The 21745-nt window shown below is 49.4% G+C and overlaps 2 protein-coding genes across 2 annotated transcripts in view; one reads left to right on the forward strand and one right to left on the reverse strand.

The window, feature by feature from the left end:
- YPEL1 (yippee like 1) overlaps nt 1–19888 on the forward strand; it is a 40483-nt gene extending 20595 nt beyond the window's left edge. The window contains exons 4-6 of the mRNA XM_069100919.1: nt 11553–11596; nt 14457–14565; nt 16527–19888. Of these exons, the coding sequence (XP_068957020.1) occupies nt 11553–11596; nt 14457–14565; nt 16527–16616 (243 nt within the window). The 3' untranslated portion in view covers nt 16617–19888. The remainder of the gene's footprint in view (nt 1–11552; nt 11597–14456; nt 14566–16526) is intronic.
- Nucleotides 19889–20974: 1086 nt separating this feature from the next.
- PPIL2 (peptidylprolyl isomerase like 2) overlaps nt 20975–21745 on the reverse strand; it is a 29091-nt gene continuing 28320 nt past the window's right edge. The window contains exons 17-18 of the mRNA XM_069100799.1: nt 21502–21644; nt 20975–21220 (exon numbers count right to left, since the gene is read on the reverse strand). Of these exons, the coding sequence (XP_068956900.1) occupies nt 21127–21220; nt 21502–21644 (237 nt within the window). The 3' untranslated portion in view covers nt 20975–21126. The remainder of the gene's footprint in view (nt 21221–21501; nt 21645–21745) is intronic.

Here is a 21745-nt window from a genome sequence, read left to right on the forward strand (position 1 = left end):
CCCTTCCTTCCTTCCTCCCTCTCTCCTCCCTCCCTCCCTCCCTCCCTTCCTTCCTTCCTTCCTTCCTTCCTTCCTTCCTTCCTTCCCTCCTCCTTCTCTCCCTCCTTTTCATACCTCCCTCCCTCCCTTCCTTCCTTCCTCCCTCTCTCCTCCCTCCCTCCCTCCCTCCCTCCCTCTCTCCCTTCCTCCCTATATTGACCTGACTTTTACCTGTATAAAAGACTTTGCTGAGGAGAGGACACACTGAAAAGCATGCAGGTGAGGAAGGTGCTCAGGAGGCACCTGGAGTCGGCTGCCACTTAGCACTTTTGTGATCTAAAACAAGCGCCTCCTGTGTGTCAGGCCCAGTTCCAGGAACTTGTCGCCTGGTGTGTAAGATGAAGGTGCTAGACCCAGAGCAACAGGCTGATGTCCCTAACTTGCCCTTTTGCCCGCCCCAGCTATGTGCAAGCCAGAGCCGTGGGCCAGAGATGTGTGTTGTGAATCCCCTGGTGTGACTCCCCAGTGCTTCCCAGGGTAGCAGAGCAAGCACGTTTATCCTTGGAGGGAGGCCATGCAGGGATCAGTGTTCCCATTTCAGAGATGAGCCTGAGGTTCCAAGTTGGTTGCTGGCCCCCAAAGTTACCAGCCAAGCACTTCAGAGCTGGCGTCCAGCCCCCAGTGTCTTGGGGCCCCAAGGCTAACAAACAATTTGTTGTTCACCTCATCCCCTGTATCTTTTAGCTCTGTCCTTTCTGTGTCAGACTTGTTAAGTTAGAAGAGCAGAGATGTTGTTCCTTCGACCTGAAAGATCATCGGGTCCAATCTCACTTTATTTTAAAAATGTATTTATTTTTATTCTGAATTTAACTAACATGAAATAAAATGATCGTTTCCATGTACACCTTAGAACAGAAACAGGATTGTACATGAAACTGCAGATCTCATTATGTACTGCTTGCTTTTCTTTTCAAGTATATAATAAATTCAGCCTGTAGCTTTCAAAGCTATCTTGTTTGTTTGTGCTTCTTTCTGGCCTGCCTTCTGGTGTTCTCTTCTGAACATTTTTTTAAAAGGTGCTTAAGTATCGTCTTTTCTTTTGCTTTTGATTCCTTTTCCCTCTCCGCCCCCCCCCCCACTATTCAACCCATCCCCTGCTGGAAAAAAAAAGTAAAAAGCTCTTATGACAACTGAGCAGAGTTAAGCCAAACAGATTCACCCACTGATGCTGTCTGAAACATGGGTCTCATTCCACATCTTGAGGCCACCACTTTCCTTTCCCTCAGGTGCTTAGGAGATACTTGTTGACCAGCTCTCTGTCAGGAGATGGGAAGCATTCTTCATCTGCATCTCAGGAATCCTTAACCTCCTTATTTTAGAGAGGAGGAGATTAATACCTCTTCAGAAAGAAGTGGAGTGGGGTTGGGATACGACTTGCCCAAAATCACAGAGTAAGGTGTGAGTGACAGAGTTTGAGAACCCAGGCTTCCTGAATCCTAGATGAGATAGAGGCTTGTCCTTGATATCAGGTGACCAATTACTTTGTAATCCTTGCCAAGGAGTTGGGGTGAAGGCAGTATTTGGGTGGTGTTTGAGTTTTGGGTAAGACCTCAAGTTGGTTTTCCCAGGGAGGTTTTGAATTGGCTCTACTTCTTAGTGTGTAATAGGGACCATGGATCTTCCTGGACCCCTAGAGGCAGGAGGGATCCATCACTGGTCACTTCTACTTCCCACCCAAGAGAGGCCAAGTCAAGAATAATACTCACCCCACACACATAGTGCATTCAGAAGGATGGATTGCTGTTATACCAGGCTTGGATTGATGCAGTGGTCAGGAGGAACAGACTATAAAATGCAAACTTGGAAAATGTCCTGAGGTCTGGATTTGAGAGTGGAAAAGGTATCTGGAGCAGAAGAAAAAGTTGGGGCCATGGGGGGCTACACGCCCAGTTTCCAAGAACTGGCTGACTTAAATATGGAGGGCCTTGTCTTAGGGTAACTTGCCACCAGGAGATGGATTTTTCTGGACACAGAAGTTGAATACATCTTTAGATAGAACAAAGTTATGATCTGCAGCAAAAGAGAGAGACTCCCTCTGACACCGACACTGGAAGTGGACATAGCAAGTGTGGAAATTGTTGGATATCTGGCAATGGGAGGATCCCAGGACAAAGCATGAACGGGCATCCAGAAATCCCTGCAGAGGAACCCAGAGTACAGGAGGCAAGTCCGTTGAGAAGTCTCTCTGGGACCTCTGGGCTGAGAAGCTCTGCAGGGAAGAAATAGGCTGAGAGCCCCTGGGGTGCCATTGGCATCGCCACAGGGCTTGAGTTGGCCGTCTTCTCTGGTTCGCTGCAGCTCCCAAGCGCTCCTGCCCCACCTCAACTGTAAGACCTCCCAGGAATTCCGAGGAAACAATGCTGATATTGACTGCCCTTTGACCTCTTTACAACACTCCTCCCCACTGCTCCTGCTTCTGCTTCTGGGGTCGAACAGGACAAGTTTAAGCCTCCTCAAAGCCTTGGAGTCGGTCAGTGTTCCCCCACCCCCCTCTAGTCTAAGTGCTCCGTTCCTTTAGCCAAGCTGCACATGGCATGGACTCTCTTGACATCCTCTGAATGCTCTGCAGCTTCACGATGTCCCGGCATCCAGCAGCACATCCAGTGAGATCATGTTGTGAAACGCACTCAGCGTGATGCCTAGAACACAGTAGGCACCAGATCAATACTTATTCTCTTCCCCTCCCCCCTTTAGTAGGAGGCCAGAGAAAGTTTGAGGAGGATGGAGTAGCCTGGAATGGCCTTCATTTTGTGGGTCGCTAAAGCCCACTGTCACAGAGCTTTTCGTCCACTGAAAACCCTAGATCTTTTTCAGAACAGCTGTTGTCTTTTCATGTTATTAGATTCAGCTCAGTGTTGTCTCCTGTCGAGTTACTTTTAGGTCTTGATTTTCTCGTCAGCTGGGTGAGCCACCATCCCTCCCGACTTACTTCCATTTATGCATTTGATGAGCATGTCATCTGTGCCGCGTCCAAGTCACTGATAAAAATGTTACCTGGTACAGCACCCAGCCCAGGTGGCTGATGTGCACCCCTGAAGACCTCCTTCCACGATGGCTTAGTCACCTAAAGCTGCTCTTTCAGTCTGGTCAGCCAACTTTTCTGAATCGGAACGGCATTATCGTCTAATCCAACTCTCTCCCCCTTCTCCATGAGAATAGCATGAGCTATATTTTCAGAGACTTTGCTAAAAGCCAGGTAACCTGTGTCTGCAGTGCTACCCTTATCTGCTCATTCCATCTTCAGTAATCACAGAATCTCAAAAATAGAAGATGTCTGTGATTCACATGCAGTCAATGAATCCCCATCTGCAAAAGCTCCTACAAATCTTCTCTCACTGGCCATTATCAGGCTTCTTGCTTGAAGACCTCCCATGATGGAGAATTCATGAAGAATTACAGAGTATTAGGGGGAGAGGGACAGTGAAGCATCTGATTTGTGACTTGAATAATGAAGGGACAATGACAGGAAGAAATTTCAAAAGAGAAAGGAGGCCAGTCCTAGTATAGGAAAGGTGAGGGAGTGTGTGAGCGGTTCTAGGCAGCATAGTAGGGCAGGTGCCACATAGGGAGGGCTTTATATGCCTGGCTAAGGAGTTTGAATCTCGCCGGCTGAGAGAGCCAGGTAAAGGGCAAGAGGCTGTGGTGGGAATGCTGCCCAGGGAAGGCCTGTGTCTGAGCAGTGTTCTTTGGGACAGGGGGTAACAACCTTCAAAGGCTTCAAAGACACAAAAGTTACCTCTGACACCCCACTCTTCTTAGTAACACAGAACTTTATAATTCTTAATGTTTGTAATGGGAAGAATTACATCAGAATGACCAGAATAACATCAAACAGACTGTTTTCCTGATGATCACTGGGATCCATTTCCACGGGCCAGGCCTCCTGAGAGCATCTCTGCTCCCAGCTGCTCATGGACACACAGTGCCTTCAGGAATGCAGAGTGGAGTCCTCACCGACAAGCCCAGCTTGTGGATAAGGTGCCAGAGACTCTATGTCCCTATTCAGCAGTTGGGGAAAGAGGCCCAGAGCTTGGGCTGACATTCTTCCTACTGCACTCATGAAGCCATGAACCATTTCTTCTCAGTTCTAAATTCTGGCTCTAGCTTCAACCTTAATCCCAACCTTACTGTCTCGGGGGAGGAAGGGAGCTGGAACCTGCATGGGGGCTTAGGGAGGCCTGACCTGGTGAGCTTCTCTTGACTTCAAGATGGACAGAAAGATGACAGAGAAGCCCAGTGTGCACTGAGCCAGGGTTGCTGTGAGATGTAGCTCTCTCAAGGGACTGACCATTTATTTAATCATACAAGGTAACATATGCTAAGTAACAAATAATTGGTAGGGATGATCAGGATAGCAGATGTTAAAAGGAAGAAGGAAAAAAAGTGGAGCCAAGATGGTGGAATAGTTGGAAGCTGTGTGGTGAGCTTTACACACGCACGCACATGCATACACACACACGCACATCACACACACTCATGCACGTGCGCGCACATACACATGCATGCACACACACAGGCACGCACATACTCCCTACCTAACAGATCTAGGGAGCACATCAGACTGAATTGTGATTGGGAAATCCAAGAAAAAGTCATTTTTGCAGCCTAGTTCAGTGTAGGGAAACAATGTTCTCAAGACCCTGAGGAGGAGATCTAGCTGAGAGCAGACATTGGGGAGCGCTGGGAGTCCACCAGGGCAAGGGCAGCTCCCAGATCCAGCACACGGGGCAAGGAGCAGTGGTAGGCTTCTAAGCTGTGTACTGAGCCAGGAACAAGTCCAGCAGCAAACAGCTAGGTGGCTCAAGACTGGGGGTATGGTGTCAGATCTGTCTAAAGCTCAGTCTAAAGCCTGCGGAGGGATAACTTGGTCAGGAGTCCTAAATTGCCAAAGGGAAATCTAGTGTCCCTAAACCAGCAGGCCTTTCGAGCTATGTGTTTAGTGGTTGTCTACTGAAATTCCAAATGGGGCAAGCCCACAGGCTTGTTGCTCAGGCACAAACACAGGTCAAGAGCTTGCAGAACTTGGAAGGTCTAGCAAATCGACTGTCCCTGAGATCCTGGAGTAACAACACGCAATACCCCTAGAAGGCAGCAGCAGAAACAGCCCAGACATTTCCTTCATAGTGCACAGAGCCTGATCTGAGCATCGAGTCCAAAATAAAAAGTAGGAAGAATGAGCAAAATGTATCCCACCATAAAGAGCTATTATGGTGACAAGAATGTTTAAGACAGAAGACAAGAAGAAAACTCCAGTGTATGTATACGTTTCAAAAACACAGCTTGAACACAAATTCATCTAGAATTCCTGAAAGAGAGGAAGCAAGAGCTTATTAAAATGTTTTTGTAAATGAACAGAGTGCTATAGAGGGGTGGGGAAACAAAGTGAAAGCTAAGGAAGAAAGAATTGAAAAGGGAATTTTAAGGGTTAGGTCAAAGCATGAAATACAAAACCTTGCTCAAGCAACACACTCCTTGAAAATTAGAATGGGCCAAATGGAAGCTAATGATTCCATGAAACAAGAAGAAATAGTAATGCCAAAAGACTGAAAAAAAAAAGACCAGAAGAAAATGAAAGTATCTCATAGCAAAAAATAACTCAAAACAGGTGGAGGAGAGAGAATATAAGAGCCACTGGGCTACTTGAAAACCATAAGAATAAGAAGAACATAGATGTATTTAAAGAAACTGTAAAAGAAAACGCCAGATCTTTTGGAACTCTTAAGAGAAAATAAAAAGGATCCTTGGTCATCTCCTAAAATAAACCACAAAATGAAAACTCCCAGGGAGATTATCGTCAAAATGTAGAGCTTCCAGATACATAATGTAAATAAGAAATATGGCAATCAACCAGAAAGAATGAATTCAAGGCTATGTAGACACCAGCAACAGGAACCCTTGACTTCACTAAGTCTACCAGACGTTAATACCCACACGGGATGTTTCCTATGCCAGCTCGACCACCTGGGCAGTGGCCAACTCTTATCATGTACTTCAACAGTTGAAAACAAGCCTCTAGCATGTTACTTTCCAAAGACAGAAAAGCAGAAAACTTTCATGCTTTGAACACTAGAGAGAAGGAATTTGATTGCCAGAGATCCACAAAATCATTTCTGGGTTTGTGCCAGGGAGGTAACTTCACACACTATCTACAAGGAGAAATTTGCTTATGAGGACTTCCTTTTGAAGCACACTGGTGTCATCCTTGGTAAATGTTGGGCCAAGCTCTCAGGTGGGCTCTCAGTTTTTCCTCTGACCTGCTAAGTCTGATTAGTTGAATGGCAGACACTTGGTCTCTGACAAGGTGAAAGAAAACATGAACATCACACAAGCCATGGGACACTTAGGGTCCCCAGAACAGCAAGTCCACATCAAAAGATCACTGTTGCTGACGAGACAACTCTCATAATTTTTTTGCCTTGATTTGTTCTGGCTTTTGTCTTAATCACACCATTCCTCTGTAGCTAGTAGGGGGTGCCCCCAAATCCTGTCCTCATACCTTAGCTTTTTGTGCTCTCACTTGCTACATTAAAATTTTTTCGTTTCTCTCTTCCTTTTACAAGTCTAGGTAGATTGAAGAATTAAGTTTATGATTATGAACTAAAAACTAGATGGGGGTGGGTGGGAAGGAAAGGATTCAAGCACTGAGGAGCCACAGTCAATTACATATTTCAAATTTTTTTATTTTTATTTTTTTGCTTTTTGGAGGAGGGAGGGCATGGCAGTTAGGGTCAAGTGATTTGCCCAAAGTCACACGGCTAGTAAGTGTTAAGTGTCTGAGGCTGGATTTGAACTCAGATCCTCCAGACTTCAGGGCTGGTGCTCTATTAATTGGGCCACCTAGCCACCCTCAATTACATATGACTTAGCAGCCACCAATGTGGAGGAGTGGAGAGCTTGTAATATGATATTCCAGAAATAAAAAGAGGCTTACAACCAAGAATGAGTTACCCAGCAAAACTCAGTATACAGGGGGAAATGGGCCTATAATGAATGGATGATTCCTGATGAAAAGACCAGAGCTGTGTAGAAACTTTGAAGTGCAAATACAGGAGTCAAGAAAAATATAAAGAGGTTTACATGAATGATCAATCATAAAGGACTAAAGGATAAACTGTTGCCTGCTCCTAATACGGGGAGATGATACATGGTCTTCTTTGAACCCTGCCATCATCAGGGGCCATAGGAAGAATCTAGACAGAAAGCCTGGAAGTGTGTCTGTTATTTCTTGTTTTGGGTGGGGGAGTTTTGGTCTCTTTGGAGGGGGAAAGGCAGGCATTTGGGGTTAATTGACTTGCTGTGTTATTTCTTGATTATCTTTTAAAAATGAGAAAGGGAAAGAAAAATACACTAGGTGAAGAAAGGGAGAGGAGGGTTAGAGAAAATCATCTCACATAATTGGGATGCACAAGATTATGCAAATGAGAGGGAAAGGCTGGAGGGGGCAAGGACTGGCACTAGAACTTCCTTCTCATCTGAACACACAGAGTTGGGCACAGAAAGACATTTCACTCAACAGGGAGTTGACTCAAAAGGGGAGAAGGAATATGAGGGGAGGGCATGTTAATGGTTAATTGGTCCTAAGCAAAACAAACTCCAAATAAGCATGTGCAAAAATATAGCAAACCTTTTTGTACTGACAAAGAATTGGAAACTACAGGGGTGCCCATCAATGGAGAATGACTGAAGAAGTTATGGTACATGGATATGGAAGAATACGATCGTTCTATAAGAAATGATGAAGGGCATATTTCAGAAAAAGCTAGAAAGACTTGTATGAACTGATGCAGAGAAAAGTTAACAAAACCAGGAGAACACTTTCTACAATAACAACAATATTATAAAGACAACTTTGAGAGACTTAGGAATTCTGATTGGCATAATGAAACCTATTTTTCCACATGTTGACAAAAGGGTGATGGGATCAAAGTGCAGATTGAGGGGCGGCCAGGTGGCACAGCGAGTAAGAGCACCGGCTCCAGTGTCAGGATGACCTGGAGATCGAATGCCGGGCACACCCACCCAGAAACACCTGGCCGTGTAACCTTGAGCAAGTTACTTAACCCCAATTGCTTATTTAAAAAAAGTGCAGATTGAGACATTTTATTTTTTAGACATGACCATTGCAGGAATTTGTTTTGCTTGACTATATTTGTAACGGAAGTTTTGTTTTTCTTTCTCAGTTGGGGGTGGGGGAGTGAGAAAGAAGGTGGATTTTTGCTGGTTGAAAAAAAATTTAATTTGAAAAGAGGGAAAGGTCGCTGGACTTCATGGAAGAGGTGAGACTTAAGATGGGCCTTGAATGATGACTATGGCGTGGACTATGACAGGAAGGGGAACAGTGGGAGAGGAAATGGGAACGATGGGACAAAGATGTGGCAATAGAGGTCCAGGTGGTATATTGAGAAATACAGAATTGGAAAGTAACAGGAGCCTATGATGTTCCAAACTCACTGATTCTTCTTTTTCATCTTCAATATTCTAGAAGTTTCCAAAGATCTTGGATATGTGTGTTCCCTCTCCACTCCATCATGTGTTAGTGGGTAGTTTACTTTTCTGCATATATTTGCAGTTTCTCCATATCCTAATGTAGGATCTTTTTTAAAAGTATCTTTTTCTGAACTTAAGAAACACTCCCCAAATGTGTATTGCCTGCGTACAAAGTAGAGCAGACAAAGAGAACACGTGGAACTCCATCACTTCCCATGTACCACTTCTTCGCAGACTCAGAGCTCTCCTGGCAGTCTGTCTCTTCCGGAACTTTTCGCCCGAGCGTTTATTCAGACCTTTCAATGATCCTCTGTGTTTGTTTTTTTGCAACACTATCAGTTGTTACTCTCTCCCCCTTCTATCCTTCCCCTGGAAAAAGACAAGAAAACCCCAATCTTCCTAAGAAGTCATTATGGTCAAGCAGAGTAAATCTCCAAACTGGACCTCATCCTGCACCTTGAGTCCTTCCCCACCTTCGAGGTGATGGCTGCTGGGCTTCCTCACTGGTCCTTTGGCATTATGTTTGCCTTGCATTGATCAGAGCTATTAAGTCTTTACAGTGTTGTTACTGTATACCTCACGCTCTTTGTTGGCACATCCTAGAGCAGAACAGGGTTGCAGAGGGGAGCTCCAATAACCAGACCTTCTGAAGACACTCTTCAGTCTTCACTCCCCGAGTTGAAACCTACTTTTTAGTTGGTTTAAGTCCATGGAAGACTAGGTGAGGTGGACCTAGGAGTGGAAACATCCCTTTGAAGCTGGAAGAGGGTGAATTTTGCACAGGTAACAGATTGTTGCTTCATAGGGCCTCAGAGTGGGATCAGCTCCTGGAAACCCCCTCATCTTAGAGAAAAGGAACCCAGCCCAGAGAGGGAAAAGGAAACGAGAAAGCAGAAGGCAGATGGTAGTGATGGAGCCAGCCCGTCCTCTGGTCCTCTTCCCTTATGACAGGCTGCATTTGACACATTGTGATTACCTGGAATGTATCACCTAGGCTGAGAAGGGCTGTGGAGCCGGTGCTGGGTCTGGAGTCCTGAAGATCTGCGTGCAAATCCAACCGCAGACAGTAGCTGTGGGACTTGGCCACGTCACCTCATCCATAAAGTGGGGATGATAACAGCAGCTGAGTCCAGGCTCGTCTCTGGCACAGTGAGCGCTATGTAAAATGCACACTATTACTACAAGGTAGCCCAGGCCGAAGTGAACCTGGCCCTAGTGGGTCTGGGGGAGGCAGCTGGGACCTTCCAGTCACATCTCGTGGTGTTACCGACAGAGGCAGAACTGGGGAGCGGACGGGTCGTGTGGTACACAGGCTGCTCTGTGCCTTACCTTGGGTCCTCCTGATGTCATGTAAAAAGCTAGCACAGTGGAGGATAGAGGCGGGGGGCCTGAGTCAGGAAGGTTTGGATTCAAGTCATGCCTGTCCCATAAGGGCAGAGTGGTCCTAGGGAAATCACTCTTGGTGCCCCAGGCACCTCCCCCTTAGTCTAGGGAAGATGTCCTCCGTGGTTTGGAGGTTCCTGTGATTAAGAGGAAAGGCCACCTCTTGGTTTCTGATGTGTGTGCATGTGTGTGAGTGTGTACGTGTGTATATGTGTGTGAACATGTGTATGTGTGTACAAGTGTGAGCGTGTGTATATGTGTGTGAACATGCATGTGTATATGTGTGTGAACATGTGTATGTGTGTACGTGTGAGTGTGTGAGCATGTGTGTGCATGTGTATATGTGTGTATGTGTATATGTGTGTACGTGTGTGAATGTGTGTACTGTGTGTGCGTGAACGCATGCATGTGTGTAGGTGTGTGAGCGAGTGTGTACGTGTGTGAACATATGTGTGCGTGTGTGAATACATTCGTGTGTGCATGTGTACATGTGTGTATGTGAGCATGTGTGTGAGTGTGTGTGAGTAGAGTTAAAAACCATTCCATTTAAATGGTGGGTTTTGGTTTGGAGCATGAGGACATCTCCATAGTCTCCAACTACTCTGCAGTTAGTATTGAATTAACAGAAGTACTTGGGAAGCCCCCGATGTGGGCACTGAGTTCCTGGTGTTGAGCGCCGCTGGCACTGAAGACTTTTATGCCCTGAGACCATCAAAGCTCATAAAACAGAACCGGAGGGTTAACTTTTAGAGTTCATGGGCGTCCATTTTCCCATTCAATCCTGTGAAGCAGGGGCAGCCTGGGGATTCTCCCCATTTTACAGCTGAAGAGACCTACCTGTAGCTCAGCAAATGGACTTCCCCAAGGTCCCATAGGTACCAAGTAGCAAAGGTCCCTGCTTGATCCCATGTCCTAGCACCAAAACAGAACTCTTGGGACTCCCCCACCGGGGCCTTTGGCGTGTCAAGACCAAACCTCAAGCCCCCAGGAAGCCCTCCAGGACTTGAAGTCCCAGGAGACTTGTAGGTAACCGCCTCATGGTGTCCAGACCTGGGGATCCCAGGGCCCAGCTCCCACTGTGTATGATCTGCTGCCCCCCCCAGGCTCCTGGGCTGCTGATCAAGGGCTGTCAGAGGGGGCTGACACATGGAGGAGGGAGGAGGGAGGGAGGCTGGATGCATCTAGCCCTGATGCAGAGCTTTTGGTGCAGCTGGCTGGTGCAGAGCGTAGGCCCGGGCCCTGCCAGACAGTCACCACTTCTGATTTGTAGACACACATCTACACGTATATCTTTAAATATGCACACTGTGTGTGTGTGCACACTAAGCCTTGAGCCACTTCCCAAGATAAAGGACACCTGCAGTGCTGAAATTCATAGTAAAAATTTGAATTCATTCAACAAACATAAAGTGCCCAGGCCGGACTGTCAGCTGCAGGAAGAAGGCTCGGTGCCTGCCCACGGTTAGGAGAGGGGTGGTAGGAGCCAGGGCCCAGCCCTTCTTCTGGAAATGGTTTTGTCTGAGTCTCCTGTCACGGAAATAGCTGATTAACAGACTCCCCTTCTCTGTAACTCACCTGTGATAAACTGATCCTATAACTTTTTGGTCACTTTTTAAAAGATTGTATTGGCTTTTTCTTTGCAGTCTTTTCAGGGAAGCCAGGGACGAGCCTACCTCTTTAATTCTGTGTAAGTATCTGTGGCATATTCTTCTTTGCCAGCTGTTTTCTCAGATTGTCTATTCATTGTTTTGTGTGTTCATTTGATAGCTTTTAAATTTATTAGAGGCTGAGATGGGCCACAAAACAGTTTTGATAAAGAGTTCTGGGTCCAAATGGTTTCCCTTTCCATTTTAGAACTTCCCTGAGAATGTGACCATTTGTAAGGCTCCCCACCCCCAATCTGTGCTGTCAGAGATCTACCCCATTCCTTCCACCGGACAGATCCCGAGCACCCTATGTTTATAAGTAGCCAGGGCCAAAAGGATTCATCCCCTGGTGGCCAACATTCTGGAAATGAGACTAGACTGGGGGGTGGGGCAGCAGACACGATCCAGACCTGGGCCCCTCTCCAAAGCCTGTAGGACCCGCTGTAGCTTGTGGTCACTGGCACAAGCCTTCAGGGCTGCCTGGTGCCAGGAGGAGGCAGTAGATGGACAAAGCCACCCTGGGAGGTGAGTCTCAGGGAGGGCTAGGAAGGGACCTGTTGATTAATGACTGTTTTCTAAGACAAAATTCTCTAAAGATAGTGGCCCTCATGTGAGAATCCCTGCCCACACCCACTACAAGGCCCCGGTACGAGGCGGGGGTAGGTAGGGCAGGCGGTACAGTTTTGTATTTGCTTCTTATTAGGGTCAGCCTTGAGTTTCATTTCCCGCTCAGCTGAGGGTTTGCATCACCAAACCCTGAGAAGGTCCATATTCTGTGTGTGTTCTTCATTGAACTGACGGACCCCAAGGGCTCATGGTCTTAGGATCAAGCCTGGAATGTAGGCTTGTGCTCAGCCCAACCTAGAACATCAGTCAGACTAGCAGTGCGGGCCTTGGCTGACACAGGTCTGTGTTCTAGGGCTGAGCTAGAAGGGACGAGTGGCAGGATCCTGCCAGCTCTGACGATTAATTGGAGTGTCTTTGGCCACAAAGTCTACTAAAAATGGCTTATTCATGGGCCTCCACACACACACAATCCCTCACCTAATGCCCAAGCTTCCAGAAATGAGGCTACAAATTCAGGTCTTGTTTCCACATCTCAAATTTTTTTGCTTTTTTTTATTTTTTGGAGGGGGGAGGGCAGGGCAATTGGGGTTAAGTGACTTGCCCAAGGTCACACAGCTAGTATGTGTGATCAAGGACCTGAAGGTCAGATTTGAACCCAGGTCCTCCTGACTCCAGGGCGCTCCATTGACTGCGCCACCTAGTGGCTGCACTCATGGGCGTTCTTGTGTGTAAAAAACTTGATCACTTGGTCAGCGATTGCATCCCCAGTTGCCCTTACAGTCAGCAAAGCAGTTTCTTCATAGCAGCTCTGTGAGGAAGTCAGCATGAGGGGGAAACTGAGGCTCAGGACTGTTAGATGACAGTACGGATAGCAGATGTGTCGTGATGGAGGTCTTACAGAGTGCGCCCGCTGCCTCGTTGGATCCTCCCCAGGGCCCTGTGAGCGACTGCAGCTGGGCATGGCCTTGGGGTATTCCTGGCCTGGCCCTCTCTGCCTGCTCCTGCTGCGCTTTACCATCGTCCTGGCCCTTCCAGTCTGGAGGGGGGCAGCATCCGGGCCACACATCATGGTCCAGCTCAAGATTGCAGGAAGACAGTGCTCCCTGAGCTCAGGCCCAGAGAGAGCGAGCCTCCTGCTCCCCAGAACAGGCTAAGCCAGCATGGGGTCCCGATAGTGGGGGCCCGAGTGGGACCAGAGACGGACAGAGGCTCAGGACCCCACCGGGGCACGCATGTGGTCTGACCACGGGCCATAAAGACGACTGCCATTGCAGATTGCTAGGTAACCTCGCTGGCGGCAAAGTGGTCGGGTGGCTAGAGCTCTGGGCCTGGAGTCAATGAGGCCCGAGTTCAAATCTGGTATCGCTTTCTAGTTGTCACTAGGGCAATCACTGTTTGCCTCAGTTTTCTCATCTGTGAAATGGGGACAGTCACGACTCCTTCTGAGGGTGTTGGGGACACAGATGTCAAGTGCTCAGCACAGGGCCTGGCCATGGCGATGTTAGCTGTCACTGTTATCATTTTGCCAGTCTCTGTGAACCCTGCTGCCTGGTCAGGAAGGCCTGTGAGCGGAGATGACTGTGTCACAGTCACCAGGTCCTAGTGAAGGACCCTGCACCCAGAGGAGAGTCCGAGGCTGGGGTGGGGGGCGGGGATGGGACTGAGCAGCTGCCCTGGAAGCCTCCCCCCGCCCCATGGTCATCAAAAAATTAACTAGTCATTCAGATGGATGGCAGGTAGAGCAGACTAGCAGACTAGACCAAATGGATGTGGCAGCTTCACAGGGCTACGGTCAGCTTAGTAAACAAGCCCTTTGTGATGGTCGACCCCTACCTCAGCTCCAGGCACCACGCTGCCCACCAGGCGCCCTAGAAGCACAGATGGTGGGAAAAGGCCAATGCAGTGTCCCAATGGGAGACACTGGAGGCAGCGTGGCCAAGCTCCCCATTTTCCAGATGGGCCAAAGAAAGTCTAAAGTGGAGCCCTGTCTGGTGGTGAGCCCCAGATCTCAAGCCCCAGGCTGCTGCCTTCTGGTCCTGCAATCTTTCCCGGCCACCTACTGCAGGAGACACAGCGCAGATCATGCCTCCCTCTGTCTGGGTCATCTCCCCGAAGGTGCCTCTCCCCCCACGTACCAGCTGCTGGCCTGCATGACTCTTGATGCCAGACTAAACCCAAGAAGGGATTTCCACAAGTCCGCAGTTGGGAGTCTTGCTGTTTGACCTTTGATTGAATCCCATAATCCCCATCGCTGACTGCTGGCTTCTTCAAAGCCAATTCTGATGGAAAACTCCCTTCCCTGTGATGCTCATCAGCTTTTCCCTTTTCCTGCAGGGTAAATGTGGGCTGTGGCCCCGCAGAGGAGAGGGTCCTTCTCACTGGCTTACACGCAGTAGCAGACATCTATTGTGAAAGCTGTAAAACCACTCTGGGCTGGAAGTATGTAAGTAATGACTGAATGAGACGATTTTTATTAGGGACTTTGGGGCTCCCGGAAGCATTTCATATCTACGTGAATATCCATATGTGTAATAGATAGGAATATGCATATCGATTTCATGGTTTTTAAAAAATATTATTTCTGAAGTTAAAGTAAATCCCATCAGCTAAAGGAAAAAATACTTGTAAATAGTTTCTTCTGGAATAAATAAAACTCTGGGGTGGGGTATAGTCATACACTTTAGACATTATTCAACTAATATTCAGCTATCAGTTGATATCAGACTGTTGGAAAGGGTGCCCCCAAAAAAGCAGAAAATAGAGACAGGATCATTTAGGGCTGGAAGTCGGATCTTCCTATTCATTGAGTTCAGGGCCTTCCTTTTAAGGTAAGGAAGGTTCAGGCTCAGAGAGGAAGGGGCTTGCTAAGTTGTTTATTCATTTTCCAGGCATGTCTTCCTGGCCCTATCTGGGGTTTTCTTGGCAGAGAGACTAATGGTTTGCCATTTCTTTCTCCAGCTCATTCTGCAGATGAGGAAACTGAGGCAGACAAGGTTAAGTGACTTGCACACAGCTAGTAAGCATCTGAGGTCAGACTTGAACTCAGGTCTTCCTGACCTCAGGCCCTGGTACTCTCTTAAGAACTCATTAAGTTACCCCGCTGGCAGATTGCAAGAGCTGGGGATTCCCCCACATACATCAGAAGGTGGAAGAAAGCTGAGCTCATGGATAGGGTGACTTGGCTCCCCACGCCCAAACCTGGGCACAGATAGGTGCTTCAAGTGGCTGGGAAGCACCCATCATGCCCAATACAGGCAGATTTTCCTCAAACAGTGATTGAGAACCTGTTATGTGCAGGACGTTAGCTAGGACTGGGAATCCATGCAAAGGGGTGTAAATCTGGCCCCTCCCTCCCGAGGCCTGGGATCCAGGAAGCTGCCCCTGCAGCTGTGGGAGCCCTGCTGGCCTTTCAGCCTCTGAGATTGATTCCTCCTCTGTTGGGCCACGGAAACCCCAGGGGCCTCCAGCTTTCGATCTAAGAGTCTCCGACTGTCCTACAAAATCATCGGAAATAGAAATGAGTTTAGGGTTTATTCCCATGTAAGGATTGCTGATATCCTGGAAGCATCATGAAGTGATAGGAATTTGTTTTTATATCTGTGCAGAGAGCATCAAAGCATGGCTTCATTACCAAGACAGTAGGAAGAGTGTGTGTGTCCTCACCTCCCAGCTCCTCATGTCTCTCATCTACCCCTGGGCTCTGCAGCCGGGGACAGCGTTCCCCTTTCTTTGTATCCCCGGCATTAACACAGAGCCCAGCCTACGGACTAAACATATGGGGCCTCAGGGCCAAGCTCAGAGCCTGGGCCCCTTACCTGTCGAGCCACAAGCATGTAAATATTGAGCACTTAGTGTTTGCCCGGTGCTGGGCTGAGCAGATACAAGCAGAGGGAAAGATAACCGCTGCCTGCTGAGAGCTTACATTCTAACGGGGGAATGAGGAGAGTCCAGGAGGAGGGTCAGGAGGGGAGCCAGCCACTGGGGCCAGCCACTGGGGCCAGCCACTGGAGCCAGCCACTGGAGCCAGCCACTGGGCTTCAGGCTGAAATCAGTGTTGGAAGAGAAGTTGGGATCGGCTCATTGTATTTATCTTCCTTTTATAGATGAAGAGCCAAGGCCCAGAGAGACTTATTGGTTCACAGAGCAAGTTAGTGGCAAAACTGGAACTTGAACCCAGGGCTCCTGGCTCCAGATACAGCTATACTGGCCGAACTCTCTGAGCCTCAGTCTTCTGCTCTGTAAATTAGGGGTGATCTTAGTCTTTAGGCTTCCAAGGCTTTTTTTTAGGTGAACATGAGTGTAAGGGGAACAGCTGGTATTGTTGTAGTCATGCTTTGCTAGCGTGGACATGTGGGCGACTGACTTGTGGCCCCAACCTTCCCTGTCTTCCTTTCTCCTGTCCAGGAACATGCCTTTGAGAGCAGTCAGAAGTACAAGGAGGGGAAGTTCATCATCGAGCTAGCTCACATGATCAAGGATAATGGTTGGGAGTGAGCCGAGGGCAGGCAGCAGGAGCCGGCTGGCCCATGGGTGGCTGGAAGGACCGCTGAGGGGCCGGGGCCTGCCGTGGACAGAGGCCGCCCAACAGTTTTCACCTGGGGTTTCCAGTGGATTTTTTCAAACCTCTCTGGTCAAATGAACTAAGTGGGGATTCCGTCTCTCGGTCACGTCTCACTGTGACCTTGTGCTGTTTGAGCTTGTCCCTAAGGCACACCTAGCCTCAAATAGCAGAAAGTGGCCTGGATTCTCTGGGACAGGACAGGGATGGATGGAGACTCTCAGCCCCGAATGTGGGATTGTGAAAGGGCTCGGGCCGGCGGCGGGCCAGTGGCACTCCTGTGGCGCCTTCCAGTGGAGCGCCAGCCTTGGGGGCCGCCTTGCTTCATTTTGTTTCAGTTTTTTGTTCCTCTTCCTCCCAATCCCCCAAATCCAGAAGATCCTGGTTGTATTTTATATAGGCCCGTAACAAGAAAATTTATTTAATAGAAGTATCGCCTTGTTCCAAGAGTTGTCCCAAGCCACTGGCCACTGAATCAGAGAGGGCGCCATCTCCATCTCCATCTGGATGCTGACACGGCACCTTTCCTGGGATCCGCCTCCAGTAGGCTAACCTATTCCCTGACTGGCTTCTCCTGGTGGCAGAGTTGAATGCACTGGAAAAAGCCAAGGGAAAAAACAAAACAAAATTCTGCATTAATCTTACTCTTGGTGTACTTGAACAAAGATGATTATTTTTACATTTATACATAGGAAAGGGGCCAGACTAGATAAGAAACCCTTTTAAGTACTTGAGAAGTGTTCATTTTAATTTTCTTCAAAAGTTTAAATTACAAGAGAGTTAAAAAATTGTAAATAAAAGGGCGTGTGGTTTGCTGGATAAATCATCCCCTGAAGCATTTTTCTAATACAATTAATATGAAGTCACCCCTTTTCCTGCTCCTTCTCCTTTTCTGCCCAGTTGCTTTGAAACTGGATTGATGTAAAGAGGCACATCTTTCAAAGCTCCGAAAGGCTGTGTAAACTTCACAGTAGCTGGGTGAAATTCTCCAAGGAAAAACTCCATCACCTCTTAGCTCCAGTGTACCCGTCCCCCTCTGAGGGGAGATGGCACCACGTCCACTAGCCCCCACATGACTTGGACCCAGGCCCTCCTTGTTCTCTTTGCCACCTGCACAGCTTTCTGTCGGGAGCCTTTGCTGCTGTGGCTGCCCTTATCCCAGGGAAGCCTGCGCCAGCCCTTCCCAGCCCCAGTGACTCATCCTGCCTTTAGCATTTGATCTAATTGGATGCCAGGAAAGGGAGGAAGCTCCAGATGCCTGCTGTAGGAGGAGCCTTGCCCAGTCATCTGGGAGGTGTGTGCAATTCAAGCAGCCCACCCAGTATGAGTAAGGGGGAGAGGAAGAGCGGTCTAGACCACACTTAGTTCTTGGAAGAATCCATTCTGAGCAGCTCAGCAGGAGTCAGGGTGAAGAATGCCCAGTTATGGGTTAGTGCTGGCCAAGTGTGCTGTAACAGGCTGGATTCTTTCCATTCTACCACATCAGGGCTGACCTTGACCCCCTGAGCTGGTGACACAGAGGTTGGGAGAGAGATGCTTGGTCCCTTTGACCTTGTGGTCAAGCATTTTGGGCCAGTCATAGCACCTATGAAGGTCATCAGCTACCATGCCCAACGACCTTGCAAATGGCTCCCGGACTGGAGGGCCCATTGCTTATTCCCAGCTGGGAGTATGAGCTCCATGAGCTGGCTTAGATTCTGGTCCAGCCAGACATTCGAGACATCACCCTCTTAAATTAACGCTTGAATTTTTAATATAAGGGAAAATTTTCAGCAACGTCTTTTAAAGCTTTCAGTGTATCAGGATATTGACCCACCAAGGACCAGCCAAGGGCAAGCTGGCCCTCGGGTGCCCGTGCGGCCTTGTTCTCAGTGCATTTGTTCCTACTTCAGACTGTTACTTACACTGCTTAGGGCTCAGTGACCTGGATTCTCTTGCCGCCAAGTTGTGAAGCTGTGAGATGACCTGTGCAGCTGCCTTCAGTGCCTCTCACAAGCTGAGAAACCTGTTGGGTGTCGGTTTATTGACTGGTGTGGGGAGATGAGTAACCAGTGCTGATGAGTCCTGGCGTTTTCTTGCCTTCCCTTTCCCACTCCTGGGGAGGCCTGGTGACAGGCCTGGAGAAGGTTCTGTTCCTGAGGCAGCACAGAATTCTGGCTGATGGGGACTCGGGTGAGGGGGCATCCAGCTTCTGGAGATTTGGGAAACTGGCCAGTCTGGTTACTGAGCCTGCTTTCAAAAAAATATTTTAACGTTACTTGAAGAGAGAATTTTACTATGTGTTTTTCTTCTAACCAATTTTTGTACATATATTAAGATTATATTTAAAGTTTTTATGTATGTTCTGGATGAGTTTACTTCCTCTACGTGAGCACTTTTGTGACTCGTGCTGTCCATCTTCTGTGTTACACGCACACACACACTCAACACTGACGTTCTTTTATGACTGAGACCGCAGCTTTTCCAGGTTTTTGGTGTTAACACCTCTGCCCGGAACCAGCCTCCTCCTTGGACTGCCAGCTCAGGAAGCGCCAGCAAACACTGCCGTGCATGGGAATGGTTTTTAGGACTTGCTGGGCGCCCAGGAAGCTTCCTTCTTGGAGAACAGTGGGGGCTGTGGCCTTTGTCCCAAGCTGCTGGTACAACGGGGCCAGTTCCTAAGCTTGCTTTGATTCCGTTCTTAGATGCAGTATTTTTTTACCTTTCATCTCTCGATGGATCAGAACAGGTCTGAGATGTCCCCTTTGGCCAACTTTGTGGCAACGTCCCCATGTGGTGCATTTGTATCACCTTGGTGCTTATGGGAACCTTGTAACCCAGTGGGGACTTGGGCCAGGGCGCGGATTGCTTTTTCCGATGCATTTGTCTGACGGCGAGGGGGAGCCTGCTGGCCCCATTGAGTCCTCGCTAGGGGCTGCAGACTTTGCTCATGGTGGGAGCCTTTCTGTGGGCTCAGGACGTGTCATAACCGTCGCAGAATCGGGCACTTCCCAGTGGCCCTGCAGGCCCAGAATGTTGGATTTCTTCACCGCTGTCGCTTTCAGCTGTAATGTTATGAAACCCTTCTTTTTTTTTTTAAACCCAAGCTTTCTCCTCTCCTGCAGCATCAGCGAGTTCTGCAGTTTGGTGGCTACCGAGCAGCCTTCATTTGAGGTCATGCTTGGCTATATCTTATTCCAGATATCAAAATAAAGCTTTTGGTAACACATGATAAGTTCCTTTACTCGGTCTGTAGTCTTTCCCCTCTGCAAATACATTAACAGCAGCTGCCTGGAACCCAGACAGGGGATATGGCCTGCAGCCAGCATGCCAGAGGGGCACTTGAATCCTGATCTGCCTGACCAGAGACTGGCCCGCTTCTCTGCCTCCCCCCCCCCACACACACACTGCCTCTCTTCCAGGCCCCCCTCCCACTTGGCTAGCTTTCATAGATTATGGCAGGTGGGGTGGAAGAGGCCCTCAATTCTGTCCCTCGGGTTCATGGGCAGCCTTGCCCAAGCTGCACCTCAAACATATAAGAGTTGGGGGCCCCATCAGAGTGGCTGTTTCCTGGGCCAGTCTGGCTCATGACCAGGAAATGGGGCACAGGACTCAAGGGGGCTGCCCTGGAGGCTCATGGTACCCACGAGCCATGTCCTGGGACATTGGCCTCATCCCTCCTGGGATGGAGGCAGTGTGTCCATCCAGATTAGCAACTAACACTACCCTCCTTGAGTCACATGACTGATGTCTCCCTGAGATGCCCCCGAGGGGGAGCCTCCACCCTCCCAAGGCAGCCAGGCCCATTTTGGGATCTGCCTCTCACAGGGTGATCCCTAGGCCCTCAGGATGCTAGTGGAGGTCATCCAGCCCCAGCAAGGGTCCTCTGGACTTGAGGCTGAAGATGCTGCCTCTCCCCACCCCACACCTTCAGCAGCTCACTGTCCACTTCCCAATTCCCAGGCAGTGGTTTGAGCTGGCAGGGCAGAGGAGACAGGCAGGGGCCTGCACTGGCGTGGGTTTTATCACTGCTGTGCCATCCAGATGGGGATGCCATCACTCCTTTGGGGCTTGTGCACTAGGACTTCCGGATCTTTTCTGGCTACAAAGTGGACTTTCAAGGCCCCTCTCCTGCCTGCCCTTAAATCCTTGTGAAGTTCTAGAGCAGCGTCCAGCTCTTAGCTCTCTGAGGACTGTGACCATCACATAACAAGACCTGGCTCCTCAGCCTGAACCAAATTTGTCACGGATGACCCTGGGCATGGTAACTGTGGCCCTGGAGATGCCATGACATGAGGCGGTGAGCAGGCAGGGACACGTTAGAAAAAAGCATCTGCTTTATTTCAGGCTGACCCCCAGCCCCCAAACAGGCAGCTCCACAAAGACCTTCCCCCGAGCCAAAGCTTGGCCTTGGCCACCGGGGCCCCGAACCGCGTCATCCCCAGAGGCCGTCCTGGGCTGGGGCCATCACCAGGAGCTGAAGTCCCCAAAGCCCCGGACGGCTTTCTTTTTGACGGCTACGGCAGCGCTGGTCGACGGCTCCTCCTCTGCGGCTCTTTTCCTGCGACCAGAAGGGAAAGCAACACGGCTAGGAAGGCCAGATCCGCTGACTGGGTCACAGGGAAGGGCTCTCACAGACCCCTCTGTCCTGGGGCACCCAGTGCAGTCTCTGAGTGTCTGTGACCAGGGGCGGCCGAGCTTGGTGCCAGGAAGGTGAGGACTGGAGAAGCTTGCTGCACAAGCCGTCCTCAGGGCGTCCTGCCACCCCTCCCCCAGGACCCCTGGAGCCGCTCTTGGCGGGCCTGGCCTCCGTGTGCAAAGGCCTGTGGAGGGGGCACTCACGTCACTTCGGGGGAGATGTATTTGCCCACTCCCTGGCGGTAAGCCCGAGGTCCTGGGCTCTCTGCCTTGGACGGGGCCACGCTGGCCTTCGCCTTGGGGGCCTCCTCCTCCTCCAGCCGGCTCTTCTCCCGCTCTTCAGCAACCTGCAACGAGGCAGGGATCCTGTGAGCCGCGGGGACCCTGGGAGGGGCGGGGCGTGGGACAGGGGGCAAGGCGGGCGGCGAGGCGGGGGCGGAGACAGGGG

This window comes from Petaurus breviceps, unplaced genomic scaffold (genome assembly GCF_028583685.1).
Source record: "Petaurus breviceps papuanus isolate PSGF00001 unplaced genomic scaffold, PetGlider_PUasm1.0 428, whole genome shotgun sequence".
NCBI lineage: Eukaryota > Metazoa > Chordata > Mammalia > Diprotodontia > Petauridae > Petaurus > Petaurus breviceps.